Source organism: Ipomoea nil, unplaced genomic scaffold (assembly GCF_001879475.1).
Source record: "Ipomoea nil cultivar Tokyo-kokei standard unplaced genomic scaffold, Asagao_1.1 scaffold3054, whole genome shotgun sequence".
Taxonomy (NCBI): Eukaryota; Viridiplantae; Streptophyta; class Magnoliopsida; order Solanales; family Convolvulaceae; genus Ipomoea; species Ipomoea nil.
Genome location: NW_017619482.1, coordinates 1047477 through 1064407, shown reverse-complemented (window position 1 = coordinate 1064407; position 16931 = coordinate 1047477). Strand labels below are relative to the sequence as shown.

At 36.1% G+C, this 16931-nt stretch overlaps 1 protein-coding gene across 2 annotated transcripts; it reads right to left on the bottom strand.

Annotated features, from left to right (window-relative positions):
• Positions 1-2473: 2473 nt before the first annotated feature.
• On the bottom strand, positions 2474-9592 carry LOC109164007 (non-specific phospholipase C4-like). Of its 2 annotated transcripts, none has more exons than XM_019312750.1 (4): positions 8823-9592; positions 4201-4610; positions 3037-3234; positions 2474-2957 (listed from the first exon to the last, which is right to left on the bottom strand). In XM_019312750.1, exons 1-4 carry the CDS (start codon positions 9470-9472, stop codon positions 2599-2601), a joined length of 1617 nt encoding a protein of 538 aa, XP_019168295.1. In that variant the 5' UTR covers positions 9473-9592; the 3' UTR covers positions 2474-2598. The 2 variants fall into 2 exon arrangements, with proteins under 2 accessions (XP_019168295.1, XP_019168296.1); XM_019312751.1 differs by having other exon boundaries at positions 3037-3207; positions 8823-9589.
• Between the last annotated feature and the right edge of the window lie 7339 nt (positions 9593-16931).

The window sequence follows — 16931 nt, the reverse complement described above, 5'->3', positions numbered from 1 at the left end:
GTTTCGGCCTGTTCAGGACATTTCGGCCACATCGGCCACAAGGCTGGACATGTTTCGGTCGTATATGGCCGAAACTTGCTGCTGCTGTTCAGTTTCGGCTCAGGGAGCCGAAACTACAAGTGGCATGTTTGGAAAATGATATTGAAGTTTGGCATAACCTATGCCCGCAGGTGCCGGCGCACACGAGCTCGGGCTTGAATCAAGCCTTTTTCAGTCTCGTCTAGTTGGAATTTGATTTGCAAATCCCCCCCCCCCCCCGCGCGCGCGCGAGAGAGAGCCTCTATGCTATACAATTCTACAAGCTTCAAAAGAGCTCTTGTATATAAGGGGGGAAAATCTTCATTCCAAAGCAATGTGGGACAAAAGCTCACTTTTTCCCTTCATTTTCCAACTCAAATGGGTCTACTTTGAGAATCAATATCTCATTCACCCATTATCCGTTTTGAGCGTACAATATATCGATCTCTTCGTCTCACTACGAAGAATCCGAATCCACTTTGACCCGACCCAAATTGGAAGTGGACCCCACTGATAATTGTACCACAAAATAGCCACTTAACATGCCATTTTATGTCATTTTAAGCTATTTTTTCCAACATATATGTTCATAATTTGATAACTATACAGTTTATAAATTATGAATTTACAGTACAGAAATTATGAATCTACAATACAGATATTATGAATCTGCAGTATAGAAATTATGAATTTACTGTATAGAAATTATGAATCCACTGTATTTAAATTATGAATCTGCGGTTTAGAAATTATGAATCTAAAGTATAAATTTTATGAATCTACAGTATAGAAATTATAAATCTACAGTATAGAAATTATAGATCTACAGTATAGAAATTATGGATATAGAACCGAGCCCACCTTACAAGGTGGACACGTGCTCACAGTAATGTTCCCTTGCTTGGAGGGGCAAATACTTTGGTATTTTGGTGAGGTTTTGAAAGCTTAAACTTTTGTTTGGAGGGGAGATGCTTTGGTGAGGGGGGCCAAACAAAAAAGCAATATACTAGTACTAATTTTTTTTTTTTTTTTGGGGGGGGGGGGGGGGGGGGGGTTAAGGCCCCCTGCAATCAACATATACCTCCGTCCCTGGCTGCCCCCTCACCCCACCCCCACTCCATATACAACCTTTGTATGTATATATGTATATATAGTACAAGTTTTAGTATTAGTATAAAAAAACATATGAATGTTTATAAGAAGTTAGATTACTTGGCAAAGCATGTGTTTGGTTATAATGATGATGAATGGCATGGGTTCAAATTTTGGCATTAACATGTTTTTACAGTTTTTTTGGCTTCAACACAATCACGTTTTTAATAATTTTTTTTTTAAAATATTTAATACACACACATATATATAACATTCTTTTATATTAATAATGAGATGTGTAATTTATAGTGTGTTTTTTATTCAAATTATTTTATCAAATTACGGAGGCGACAAGCATAGCCCGAACTCCGAAGCCACAACGAGCTAGCAACTTCGCCAGACAGCCGTGGTGCCGTCTCCGCCTCTGGCTTCTGGTCAAAATTTAGCCGCAGTTGAATGTCCAGACCAGTTTAATGGTTTTCTATCCAGAAGATAAAGTCGTTAAGGATTTCATGCCCAAGTATAACAATATGACTAAAGAGAAGAAGCTTTTACTCTTGTATTACCACACCCTGCTGATTTTCCACTCGCTCCGGCGGCGGCGGCCGAGGACGCTCCGGCGCCAAGAAGAAGAAGAGCAAGGACAACAGCAAAAGTGGCGCCATGGACAACGGAGATGCGCCTGAGCCAACCCCTGAAGACGATGAGCTGGCTAATGATACCACCAGTGACAAGAATGGTGGCTTGGTGGTGAGCGTGGTACACGAAGAAGAGGAAGCAAATAACTTTTCTTTTCTTTTTTTTTTTTTAACGTAAAAAGACCGTTTTGCCCCAAGAATAATTTTTTTTTAAAAGGTTTAAGTTTTTTCGGCGACATTTAGTCGGAGGACCAAATGTGTTAAAAATTGCATAGTTACGGGATTAAATTGTAAATTTTTAAAGTAGTCGAGTACTGAAATTAACATGCCCACTATAGTCATAGGATCAAAAGTGTAATTTGCTCTAAGAAAAATCATTAAAAAAAATACTAAAATCAAAATAATATAAATCATTCATTTCTACCAACAATTACACTACCATTCTTTTTTGTCCCCGTTAAGGGCTTAACTTTGTTGACTCTTATTAAATTTGTATATTGTGGTAGATGTAGATATTAAAATAAATTCAAAAGAGAAAATTAAGACCTTTTAATTTAGTTACTTTTGGATTATGTAATAGAAACTTCTAAAATTTCAATTGAAGCATTCCATGTACGGGTGACGCGGTTATTCAAACTAATGACTTTTTGACATAGGGTTGACTCTAATATCAAATTGAAGTATGCGTTTCATCTCAATTAAATGTTTATATATTATATGTATGATCAACATTTTCCACAATGACTTGCATTTGTCAAATAAAACAAATTATAGATCCCAAATAACAGGAAAAAAAAAGTATTGTCCATAAAAACCATGAATATAATTATATCAAAGCTGCGCTAATGAATCAATTACGGCCACAAGCAATACAGGAAAGGAACTTGGTAGCGAAGGATTTGGGTTTCCTGGGAGTAGTGTTGGGCGACGGCGGTTGTTTTGACAAAGCAACGACGGAATAATCTCCATGGATCCCACGCTGCCTTGCATTCTCGCAATCACCTAAGAACTTGTTGAAGGCCAGGTGAGAGTAATCAGCAGCTTTTGCAACACTCATATTCTCTACCAACTTATGGGGATAGTAGTCTTCTTTCATGTGGTCTCCACATAGAACAGCTGCCATCTGCACCATCTCTTTTTGATACTCTGTCAAATTTGCATCTTCTTTCGCTTCGGCCGACCGTAATTTCACTGGTTCTGCCAATGTTTCTGCAGTAATAACGTATACGTCAGGAAAGTAAATATACATTCATTTAATTTAAAAATGCAAAGAAGAAAAAGGATTAACCTGGGCAATCTTTTCTTGGAGTAGTTCTAGTTATCACAGTCTCAAATGTGCCTGCCCATGCGTCCCGCTCAGTAAGAAACTGGTTCAAATTGAAAATTTTCTTCACCGTTGCTGGAATGGAAGAATGCTCGTATTCTGAGTTAGGGAACGGTCCTGAAGGTCCATGCAACACTGCACCCACACAATATTTTGTAATCACTAAACCATTATAATACAAGATCATGACGTATTACCCATTAAATTTTAAAAAACAAGAAAAGGAAAAGGCTCAAATCAACACTTAAACAAGAAAAGGAAAAGGTAATAAAAGTCAATTATTACCTTCCTAAACTTTTAAAAAGTTCAATTAAGATTTCGGCATAATTTTATCAATCTCCAGTGACAATTTGACGGCTGATGACGATCGCCGTCTACCAGAAAAGGTGACTAGTTGGTCGCCTTCTCAGATGGAAGGCGACTAGTTGGTCGCCTTCCGCCAGAGAAGGCGACCAACTACCCGTCATCCTCGGCGGAGTGACCAGTTGGTCGCCTTCCATGGAGAATGCAAACATTTCACCTTCTTCATGGAAGGCGACTAGTGGTCGCCTTCTCATCTCAGAGAAGGCAACCAGCAGTAGTCGCGTCTCGCCGGAGAAAGCGAAAGATCAGAATCATGTGGCGCGGTGAAAGGTTTTCATATGGTCGACTTATTTGGGCGACCCACTGGGTTGCCTTCTCACTAAAGTCTGGAGAAGGCGAGGATTTTTTTAAATTTTTTTTAAAATAATTATAATTATTTAAATTAAATTTATTAAAATAAAATTTAAAAAGATTTTTAAAAGTTGGTAACCGCCGTGTCAGCATGTTACCAAGTCAACAGGTCATTTTAAGTTGAATTGCATTATTTGATGATGTAATTGTAGTTTTTTTGAGTTCGATAGCCTAATTGCAGCTTGTTGTGTAGTTGAAGGGCCTATTTGATTCTTATTCCCAACAACACAATATTTAAAATTATTTTAAAAGGCCTAGTAAAATGGCCTAAATGCACCTTTTAAAAATTTAGTGCCTCGTTAAAAAACATTAAAAAAAAAAAAAAGTGCTTAATTGACTTTTGGTGTAAAGTTTAGGGCATATTTGACCATTTTTCCAATATAAAATAAAATCATGGTATTAAGATAGATGTACCTTTTCCTCGTTCAATCCAAGGAGAAACCATAATAGCCGGAACCCTAACGCCAAGGCGATCAAACTGAAAATTGTAAGGTTGGGGGCCGATTAAGCCATCGGGATTTGGGACTCCGGTGACCGGAGTGGGCACATGATCGTAGAACCCACCATGCTCATCGTATATGATTAGGAACAACATTTCGTTCCATTGAGGACTGGATCTCAACGCTTCATAAACTTCTTTAACGAATTTTTGGCCCTCGAACACATCATGGGAGGGGTGGTCGTCGTTCCCAGGTAATATTTTCAAGTCAAAATAACGTTGTTCAACTACCACATAGTTGGGCAGCTTACCCTCCTTACAATGAGTCTTGAAGTGAATATCAAACTGGTGGAAGTTCTTAATGTACTTCAATTTTCTAAGGTTCCTGATAACAACAATAGTCATGCATGTTATGGGCAAGACATTTTACTACTTTAGCGAATAAAACTTTTGATAAACTACTTGTGTTTGTTTATTAAGGTAAACGAAAATATATTAACAAATTTTAGAGTTCGTTTAATAAATTAACAAAGTCTGAACATTTGTATGCTCGTTTGCTAAGAGCTCGTGAACGCATTCATTAGTGTTCGTTTAATAATGTTAATACATGAATAAACTCGTTTAGTATTTGTTTGATAATATTCAAGAACATGCTGATTTAGAGTCCATTTACAACTATCCACGAATAGACTCATTTAAGTATAATTTAAATTAGTTTATTTTTAAAAGAATTTAACATATATACTACTTTAGTTTAACCTATTTTTTTTTAAAAGAGTAAATACTATCTGAAGTTCTCCAAATATGGTGATTTTGCCACGTTTAGTCCTAAAATTTCAAATTAATCACCCATGGTCCTTCGACTTTCAAATTGTTACCATTCGTAGTCCACGTTAACCATCCATGGTCCTTTAACTTTCAAAATTTAACCAGCCGTGGTGGTCTTGATGGGACCATGTGTGGTTAAAATATTTGATAGCTGAAGGATCATTAGTGGTTAACTTCGATCACGGACGGTAACAATTTGAAAGTCGAAGGACCACGAGTGATTAATTTAAAAGTTTAGGACTGAACATGTCAAAATCACTATATTCGAAGGACCTCATATGACATTAACTCTTTTATTTTTTTTTTAATTTTAATTATATTTTTCAACCACTTCTATGGTCCTAGCTACCAATTATGAATTATCTTCTTCTAAGTTCTCCTTCAGTTTAGGTTTTGAACTTTTGATAAGTTATCGTTCAGTGCTTGAGAAATAAAAAAAGAAAAAAAAAAAAAAAAAAAGAAGAAGAAGAAGAAGAAGAAGAAGAAGAAGAAGAAGAAGAAGAGGAATGCCATAAATCCACCGTCATTAATGACTCACCGCAGATCCACTGTCACTGCAAATCCGCAAATCCAATAAGCTAATGTGTACAAACAATTTGTGTTTTTTTAGACTTGGTATTTTGACTTTGATATTAGATGTTTCTTTTGAACTTATTTGCATTATTTTTATAGTTATGTTGTTTATTTGGTTATTGTTCATGAATATACATTGTTTTTTGTTCATGAAAAAATTATGATCATGCACATATACATATATTTATTTGTTTAGCATTCGTGACGTGTTCCTTAATGTTAATGAACAAGTTGACAAATGTGTTCGCGAATATTAACGAACACTAGCAAATGCCTAACAAACAAACATAAATATAATTTTCAAAAACCTTAACAAACGAACACAAACACCAACACTTTAAAAATCATAACAAACGAACACGAACACAAACACTACAAGAAAAATGTTTCTTTTATACTTAAAAAAACTAGTCCATAAATTCTCTAATATGATATTGTCATGTCACATTTATGAGGCTAATAACTAAATACTCCTTCTGTCTCATTTTATATGTCATATTTACTATTCATTGGTCAAACCAATTATTTCTTCTTTGTTTATTTTCTTTAGTAGTATTGTTTACTTATTTTTGAATTTAATTTTTTGTGTTTAATAGTACTTTTAGTGTAGTTTCTAAATATATAAATTTTGTATACTAATACTAAACTTACTATTATAAAAAAAATTGAATTAAAAATAACATCAGTGAAGCCTCGTTAACCGAACCAGACACATAAAATGATACGGAGGAGTATAAATTAATTTTAATGGAGAATATATCATGACTTAATTCTATGCTCAAACAAGTATTTGCTATTTTAAGTAAGAAGTCTACTTCTTTTCTTTTTTTTTTAAAACATACATTATTACAAATAAAATTAAATTTACTTTATTGAAAAACATAGAAAAACGTACATTAAAATCTATAGGTATTTAAGTTGTAAATTATTTAATTTGTTAATAAATTTGTTGGTATTTATTATTGTAGTGTAGCAATATAATATATAATATATAATATATAATATATAAATATAATCTACGGAGTATTTAATCTTAGTTCTTTTAGGGTGTGTTTGGAAACCTGGAAAATGAGTTCTGGAAATCATTTTCCAAGTTTCTAATGTTTGGATGTGCTTGGAAAATCAAGTCAACGGAAATCATTTTCCGTTGACTTTGGAAAATAGGCTTGTTTTGGAGGAAAATGACTTCCTCTTTTTTTGGGGGGAAGTCATTTTCCAACTTTTACACCAACATCACACCACCACCAACATCATCAACATCATCAACACCATACCACCATCACCACCACTATTGCCGCCGCCACCACCACTATACCCCCGCCACCATCACACCACCACCACAATCACCACCACCACCACCACCACCATACCACCGCCACCATCGCCGCCGCCACCACCACCACATACCGCCGCCACCACCACACCACCACCTTCACACCACCGTCGCCGCCACCGCCACCACCACCACCATACCACCACAACCACCGTCGCCGCCACCACCACCACCACCACCATACCACCACAACCACCGTCGCCGCCACCACCACCACCACCACCATACCACTACAACCACCGTCGCCGCTACCACCGCCACCACCACCATACCACCACAACCATACCACCGCAACCACCGCCACACCGCCACCGCCACGACCATACCACCACAACCACCACCGTCGCCACCACCACCATACCACCGCCACCACACCACCACCATCATACCACCACCAATTATTATTATTATTATTATTATTGTTGTTGTTGTTGTTGTTGTTGTTGTTGTTGTTGTTGTTGTTGTTATTATTATTATTATTATTATTATTATTATTATTATTATTATTATTATTATTATTATTATATAACGAATAACACCACTACCACTACACCACCACCACCACCATAATATTTTTGATATATTATTAGTTTTTTTTTTTAAAAAAAAACTTAGCTATTTTTTATTATATTTAAAATTAATATTATATTATTATATATTATTATACATGTTGTAATATTCTAAATAAAATAATTAAAATGTTTAATTATACAATTCTACTCATTTTTCAGAAAATGAACCAAACACAGAAAAACAGTTTTCCATAATGCAACCAAACACTGGAAAGGAAAATATTTTCCGGAAAATGACTCATTTTCCAGAAGTCATTTTCCTGCTTTCCAAACGGACCCTTAGTTGAAACAGATCTATCTAATCCTTCAATTATCCAGAAAAGATGGAAAGAAGGTGGCAAACAATGCAATGAAATTAAATTAAAGGCAAGCCAATATTAAAAGGCAAAAGACAGTACTGCTGAATGAGGAAAGATGAGAGATGGATAATATGAAATGTTTGTTTTCAATCGCAAGGGAAGCACCGTACCCTCAATTAACCCATTATTCTTTATGGAAGGAGTATTAATCAAAAAAATATTCCCTTACGTCAAGAATATCTCCATCTTCATTACTAGAAATTAGAATAGTCGTCATCACCCCGGCCCGCCCATGAGTTGACAGATAAACATCCTTAATACTCGTATATGTTGTGGTTCAAATATTAGAACTAGGAATTCAAATCGTAGGTCTATCTTTTAAACATAATCTAACATTCCTATCAATAATCTAACATTTTTCTCTAAAGTAATTTAACATTTTGTGAATCAAATGCTCCCTTAATGTTTTATGAATTTTCAAAGTATATATAATGATTTTGCCATGTTTAAATCTAAACTTTCAAATTGACTATCCTGTAATATAATCTTCTACTTTCAAATTATTACTATGTGTGGCCAAGTTCACCACCCAAGGTCCTTCAACTTTCAAAATATAACCAGGCCTAATCCGTCTAGGATTGGTTAAAATTTGATAGTTGAAGGACCATTAAATAATAATGGTTAATTTGGACTACAGATAATAATAATTTGAAAGTTTAGGGAATTTCTCAAAAGTAATATCAACTACCTAGACCGACCTGCTAAAAAAATTCCATAAACACCCAGCTACGGGATGTAACAAAATTATTATATTTCACCCTGGATGGTATTAACTCATTTGTCCTAAATGTGGTAAAACTATTATACTCCACCCTGGTTGGTATTAACTCATCTTTTAAAATATATATCTGAATCTATTTTTTTTAAAAAATTAAAATAAAACTCAAAACAGATCGATCGATCGAGAGAGAGATTATTAATTAATTACTCACCGGTAGAAGAGTGTGGAGGGTGGATACTGATAGTAAATCCCAAATGAGTAGCCAGCTTCATCCATGGACTCAAAGATTGTCTTCTGCGGGAAACCTTCGATCAACTTTTTGGTGTCATTACTGGTGGCGCCATGCGAGGTGGCGGAGTGCACGAACAGCCTATTCGGCTGCGTGGAGGCGGGGACGGAGGCGAACCACCGGTCACACACCGCGAATTCCCTCACAAGCTCCTTGTAAACCGGCACCGCCTCCGGCACGAACCCGTTCATCACCGCGCCGGACATGCCCGCCTGATTCCTCTCCGCGTTCGCCGCGAACCCTTGCATGGTCGGCTCCAGTTTCTTGCCGGCCGAGTCTTGGCTCCACGGCGCCCCGAATATTTGCTCGTAGATGTCCTGGATCGAGTGGCCCGGGTCCGGATCAACGTACTGCGATTTGTTCCCGAATAAGACGACGTCGTTCGTCGAGTTTTGGGCGCCGCCGGAGGTGGGGAGCGGGTTGGACTCCTTTCCGGCGACGCCATTGATTTCGGGGTTCAGGCTTTTCATCCATCCCAGCATGTGATCAAATGACCGGTTTTCTTGGACCAGCACAACAACAGTTTTGATCGGAAATATTGAACCATCTGAAATCTCTGAAGAGGGACCCATTGCATATATTTTCTTCTTCTTCTTCTTCTTTCTGTTCTCTGAAAGATCTCTTTAGGGTTTTAAAGGTTCTAGAACTAATGGTTAAAGAAAGAACCAATGTGGCCTAGCTGGGGAAAATTAAGGCTTGCGATAGATACAAGCGATTGACCTTTAATTTGATTGAGATCGATGGCTATCCAATGATCACAAATTACTTCTTCTTCTTCCTCCTAATATTGCGAAACAATAAATATATATGAATAACGTGTAGGTTTAAGTTGATGACTTGGTTTATTATTTCAATGAATATTTAAAATTCAATGTATATAAACTATATATGCTACATTGAATATATATATATATATATATATATATATATATATATAGATGTGCATTTGTTGCTTCCCGTGCGGATGTGCGTGAGGTTTATACTTAATGTGCGTTAGATTTGTACTCAATGTGCCTAAGATTTGTAATTAATGTGCGTCATGTTAATATGCATGAGTTTTGTACTTAATGTGCATGAGTATTGTGTTTAATGTGCGTGAGATTTGTGCTTAATGTGAGTGAGTATTTCAGAATTACGAGCTCGATCAAAAGGAAACAGAACAGAAACTCACGCACATTAACGCCCAAGCTTCTTGTTACTTATTCCTTCAATTTGGCCATGGATTCTGGATTATCAACTACCTTCAATGCAGTTGAATGTTTATATAAATGACGCATGCACAGTAAAATTTGCACAGCAGCTAACTGTGGATTTCTGTTGTATTATTTCCATAATTCTTAACCACCATAGCTCGCCTCTGCATCATCATCAACAGGGAGAGGGCAAATGGCTACTGGGGATGGGGAATAAGCTGACATCAATATTTTCTGCTGCATTTTACACATTCACGCACATTAAGTACAAATCTCAAGCACATTAAGCACAACACTCACGCACATTGAGTACAAATTTCACGCACATTAATCCACCGCACATCCGCACGGGAAGCATCCAATGGCACGGGAACCTTTCACTCTATATATATATATATATATATATATATATATATATATATATATATATATATATATATATTCTTCCCTTTTAATATGGCATTGCCTCTGTTTGGTAAAATAGCCTATCATTCAATTTTGAATTTTGTCTTATTTGAATACTATTAGTTATTTGACTTGGTTAAACAATGTAACTTATTGCTCTAAAATGTTAAAATTCAAAAAGCTGTTCAAAGTAGTTTTTTGAGAAAGTCATTTTGTATGTAATCAGGTAACCGCTAACAACTAATTTACCAAACACTTTTCTCAATCAGCTAATATTATCAACTAGTCAAACTCACTAACCAATCAGCTAACAACTATCTGCTAACCGCCATTTACCAAAACCCCATTATCTTATTGTATTTTTAATAAAATACACACTATTCTTAATTTTTTTTTTCTCATTATTTTTCTATGTACTATCTAATTGAGTTGTTTATTCTGATTCTATATATGTATTCAATGTCAGTCCATTCATGACATCAATGAATATAAGTCATATCACGGAGGAAAAACTTATAAGAATAAAATAACATTTTCCTTTTAAATATTTGATTAAAGAGAAATTTAATTAGAAGATCAGAGAAAAAGCATTTTCCGGAATCAAATTAGAAGTATATATAGATATTACATTTGAAATTGGATTGCATATAGTATGGATGCCCATATATGAATTTAAAAAGTTTGGTTAGGATGAAGTATGCATGGAGTTGGTTAGGATAAGAAAACATTACGTGTATGATTTGAAATCAGTACCTTATACCGGAAGAAAACTAGCTTTTACGGATTTCATATCAACAATAAAAGCATATCCTATGCGTCCCTTATGTGGCAAGAGAACTAAAAATTTAGGATAATATTTCGAAATCTTACTTTCTAAATTTTATTCTCTGTTTTTATGTGGGTCTCAATACAAATGTCTACATTAAAATTTTGATTCTTTGAAGTAAGCACTGATAAGCTACTTTTTTCATGTGACTCACAATACAAATGTCTACATTAAGATTTCGTATGTGCTTGTAAATATTGGAAGTAAAAAATGGGAGTACACAGTATTTTCTATAATAATATTATTATGAAAAATAACAGTTTTAGTCCATTAATTACACTTACATTGTAGACTCAACCCATGAATTATTACTCTATATAAATTTGACAAGTTTTGGTTATTGAAACAATTAGGGCTGAGCAAAATCCGAAAAATCGGAAAAACCGACCGAACCGCTAACCGACCAAGACAAACTGAACCGACCGCTACCCGATTCGCAAAACCGAACCGACATCTAAAACGACGTCGGTTTACGGCATTCGGGTAGGGGGGCTAAAAAATACACCCGATCCGTTCGAATACCCGATTAATACTAGGGTTACGTACATAGAGTGCAATACGACGTCGTTTAGGCTTAGTATATATATATGTTGCTACTGAGAATATCTCATTTGCGCAGTTAGTCTCTTCTCTTAGGTTTTCCAGACGAGAGCTTCTCTTCTGTCTTCTCTCATTCTCTGAGTTCTCTCTGGCTCTCTGCGCAGTCGCACCTTGCGATTTTAGTCCTCACTCCTCAGTTCTCTCTTCTCTACTAGACAGAGACTACCTTCTTTGTAGTCTCTACTCTCCTTGTCCGGTTGGTTCTGTTATAGACGACGAAACATTGGTCACTGGTGGAAGCCCTGAGGCCCTAACTGGTGTAGTGGTGCTGTGGTGGACGTGGACGTGGTGCTGTGGTGGACTAGTGGTGTCGTCGACTTCCAGTAAACAGAATCCCTCGTTCTCTGGGGTATTTGTGAGAAAAGAAGTAACTCGCTGACCCTATTTTTATATATTTGCAGTTCTTAAATTTATTATGATATATTATGTGGTCTCTGTGATATTGTAGTGGAAGCACTGACTTTGTTACTGCAAAATGCAAGCCCTAGTTTTGAAAAAGTTATTTCTAAAAGTTATTGGCATATTACTCTGAGTTTATTGTGAATTTGTGATCTATTTTGTGTCTCTGTGATATTGTGGTGGAAGCACTGATTTTTTATTAAAACCCTAGTGTTATAAAATTGATTTCAGAATGTGTGAATGTGTGATATGTTGTGTGACATTCTGGTGGAAGCACTGACTGTGTCACTGTGATAAATTTGAATTGTGAACTGTGATTAAGTCAATCTGTTGAGAAGTTCCAGATTGTATGTCACTTGTCCCTTGTTTGTGATGTTATGATACTTGATTATGGTTTCTATGATTCTTTGATTTCTGTGGACTTTGATTAAGTCAATCTGTTGAGAAGTTTCAGATTGTATCTTGATTTCATAACTTTTGATATATTCTGGTGGAAGCACTGACTGTTATAAGAGTCTTATAAATTAGAGTGTTATAATATCTCTTAAAGACTTAAATTGGTGGAAGCCCCATAGAAATCCTTATAATGATATTGATGAAATGAGCTGTTTTTATGTTATAACAGTCTCTGATTCATCTGGATATTTAAAATATATCCCTGAATCTGGATTTCTTTGTAAGTTTATGGATGTATTCCCTTAATTGTATTTGTATATTTGTATTGAATAATGCCCTTTAATTAATTATGCATTCCTGTTTAATGATGACACAAAATGTGTCTGATTCTGGAATGCTTAAATGATTTCATGTGCTGCCTCTTCTTGAATATGAATCCTGCTATGTGTACTGATAGTTCATCATTTTTAGATGGATAATATCAGTATGCCTGGTAGTCAACCTCCCAACTCCTCAATTGATGGACCTTCAGGGGTGGAAGCCCAAACTGTTGAGAATCAATAGAATGAGCAACTTCCTACTGCTGTTCCTGCCAAGAAGAGGAAACAGGTTGATTCAAGATCACTAGTGCTGTCAATACGGGCTGGCGGGGCGGGGCGGGCCAAAAAAGCCCGCTCCTTAGCGGTCCTGGGTTTTGCTGGCCCGGACCGCCCCGCCTTTGGCCCGCGGGCTAGGCGGGCCCTCGCCCCAAAACCATTTTTTTTTAAAAATTATTAACTTATTGGTTATTGTTTTGTTTTGCTAAATTTATCCAACTGGTATTCTGGAATTTAACATAAAAAAAATTAACATAATCCACTCAATTCATTATTCACACACGGAAATGATAGAATCCACTCAATTCATTAAACTTTCCCACAACAACACACAATTTAACATAAATGCAGAATGCAAAATAATTCAAACAAAATTGAAGTTGGAGTCTTGGAGAGTGGGACTAGGGTTTGTTGTGGACTTGTGAGCTGTGGCGTCTGAACTCTCTATTCTATAATAATATCTAAAGTAGTAAAGTGTAAATATTATATATAATATATAAAAATAAAATTAAAAAAAAAACAGGAGGGTAGCTCTCGGCCCGCCAAGCCCGCGGGCCTAAACGTTAGCGGGCTTCTAATTTTGAAACCCGCCCCCCTACCTAAGTAGGGGTGGGGCGGGCCGGCCCAGCGGGCTAAGCCCGTTATGACGGCTCTAAAGATCACCAGTGTGGGATCATTTTGAGAAGATAAAAGACAGTAATAATGTGGTTGTAAAAGGCAAATGCATTTATTGTGCCAAAATTTATCACTATGAGACAAAAAAACATGGGACTTCTTCCTTAAGAAATCACATGTTTAGCTGTTTGAAAAAAAATCCTCACTCCAAGGAAACTAGGCAGTCCTTGTTAACATTTCAGGTTGTTACATCACTTACAGATGGTCAGCCTACTGTGGGAGAAATAGGGACCTGAGTTTTTAATCAAGAGTCAATTAGGAGGGCCTTGGTTGAAATGATAATCATAGATGAATTGGCATTTAGGTTTGTGGAGGGAATAGGTTTCAGGAAGTTCATAGCTATTGCTTGCCCTAGGTTTATAGTTCCAACCAGGTGGACTATAAGTAGGGACATCCTAGTTGTCTATGAAGAGGAGAGACTGAAATTGAAGTCATTTTTAAGGGGAAGCAGTCATAGGGTTAGTATCACTATAGATTCTTGGACATCCATCCAAAGAATTAACTACATGGTAGTTACTGCCCATTTCATTGATTCTAAGTGGAAGCTTCATAAGAAAATCCTTGCATTTGTCCCTGTTACCTCTCACAAAGGTGAATATCTAGCCAAAGCCCTAGAAATTTGTTTGCTAGAATGGGGGCTTAGAGATGTGTTTTCTGTGACTGTTGATAATGCCTCATCAAATGACACTGCTATGGGGTTTCTGAAGAAAAAATTGGTGTCTTGGGGATCATCTACTGTGAGGGCAAAGTATCTTCACATGAGATGTATTGCCCATATCTTAAACCTAGTAGTTCAAGATGGTCTGAAAGATTGTGATAGTTCTGTTAAGAAGGTTAGGGAGGTGGTTAGATATGTTAGAAACTCTCCTACTAGACTCAAGAAGTTCAGGGATTTGGTTGATTGGTTGAGTATTGAACAAAGGTATTTTTTTGTGTTTAGATGTTCCAACCAGATGGAACTCTACCTATTTGATGCTGCAGTCTGCATTAACTTACCAAAAAGTGTTTGAATCTTTGGAGTCAGATTGTTCTTTCAAGTCTGATTTGGGTAATTCAATTCCTGATTTTATGGACTGGGAATCTGTTGGCAGTCTGGTTCAGTTACTGAAGTGTTTTTATGACATGACCATTAGAATTTCTGGTTCTTTATATGTCACCTCAAACACATTCTTTACTGAGATTTTTGATCTGTACTGCCTATTGAAAGGCATGGTGGAAGTTGGTGGGCCAGTTGGTGTGATGGGGAAAAATATGAAGGCAAAATTTGAGAAGTATTAGGGTGATGTTGAAAAAATGAATCTAATGATATTTTTTGCAAACATTCTAGACCCTAGAGACAAGTTAGAGTATATGCCTACTCAGTTTAATCATATGTATGGTGAGGAAAAGGGTAAACCATTCTATGACAAAGTAGTTGCTGGTCTTGCTAGTTATTTGATGATTATTCTACATCTGCCTCTTCTTCTGTCGCTTCTGTGCCTATGTCTGTACAGCCTACATCTGCCTCTTCTGTTTCTGTTGGAAAGCCACAACACTTTCTGCTAGGTTTCCAGTTCTGTCTAAGCTTGCTAGGGATGTCCTAGCCATTCCAATCTCCACTGTAGCCTCAGAATCTGCCTTCAGTACTTCTGGAAGAGTATTGGATCCTTTTAGGAGTTCTTTAACTCCAAAAATTGTGGAAGCATTGGTGTTTACACAAGATTGGCTTAGAATGCAAAATACTCCTTTATGTATTGAGGAGAATCTGGAAGAGTTGGAGAGGTTTGAAAAAGGTATGACTTTTTTAACTTTATAATCCTTTATACTTATATTCTTAATTGTTTAAATTGTTAATACACTTAACTTTTGTTGTTTATTTTGCAGAGTTAAGTGGTGATGGTGGAAGTGGGAGGTCTCTTTGTTCTACACTTGCTACAATTCCTGTAATGTTATTATTTACATTACTTGATTTACTTACTTGATTTTATTGCAATCTTTTACAGTATTTGACTGTTTAACTAAATTGCAATCTAATCTCACTTGCTATTTTTTGAGCCCACTGTGTTTTACTCAATTGCACTGGACATCTGTAAGTCTTAAACTCTGTAAGTATGAAGGCCTGGTAACTTGTACTAAGTTGCTGCCTCAAGTACCTTGGGCATTTGGTAATGTATGGACTATTTTATTCTGTCTGTTCACTTTAAGTTGGCATTTGGCAATGATGAAGCTTCCACCTTTAATCTGAAAAGGAAAGGATTAAGTTTGGTCAATTGCTCTATACTTAAGGTATATTGAAGCAATAGGCCCTTAATCCAAATGATATGGAAAAAATGCTTACTGAGCCAAAATTTATATAATCCCTTCTCTGTTTTTCATTTTCTAATGCTTGCTTAGTTGCTTACTTGCTTGTGTACTGTGTAGTACTAATTATTTACACTAACTTGCCACAATTCATAGGAAGAAGAATAGGTCTAATTGTCTGAATTCTAAAAGTCTAGGAGTTGAGTAGTTGACACTTGCAGTTGCTGAGTTGCTGATTTTGCTGAATTTGTATTTTTGGTGCTTCAGTTTAGACAGTTGTGTATGTAGTATGTAAATTTGTATGTAGTATGTACTTCTGTAGAGTTTTGGTCTGTAAGACTGTAACATTTCTTACTTTGTAGTTATTTACTTTTGTAGTTTTGTTGGAGTCTTAGACACTTAAAGTTAAGACTCTTAATGTTAGTTAATAGACTACTTACAACTTAGTAATACTAATTACTAACTTAGTAACTTAGTATTACCGGTATTAGTCTATTACACTATCATTCTATCAATTATTTACTTATTTATTCAATATTTCAGATTTTCAGTTACTTATTATTGTGCTTTTGATTTTAATTTATGAATTTTTTATTTTATTTCAACATTTTTAAATATCCGAAATAGTGTCGGATATCCGACCGATCCGATCAATACCGAA

Coding starts and splice junctions, on each gene's coding strand:
- LOC109164007 (XM_019312750.1), bottom strand. CDS start 9,472: ATGGGTCCCTCTTCAGAGATTTCAGATGGTTCAATATTTCCGATCAAA. Junction 4,611..8,822: donor CCCTCCACACTCTTCTACCG/GTGAGTAATTAA, acceptor TGTTGTTATCAG/GAACCTTAGAAAATTGAAGT. Junction 3,235..4,200: donor TTGGATTGAACGAGGAAAAG/GTACATCTATCT, acceptor ATAATGGTTTAG/TGATTACAAAATATTGTGTG.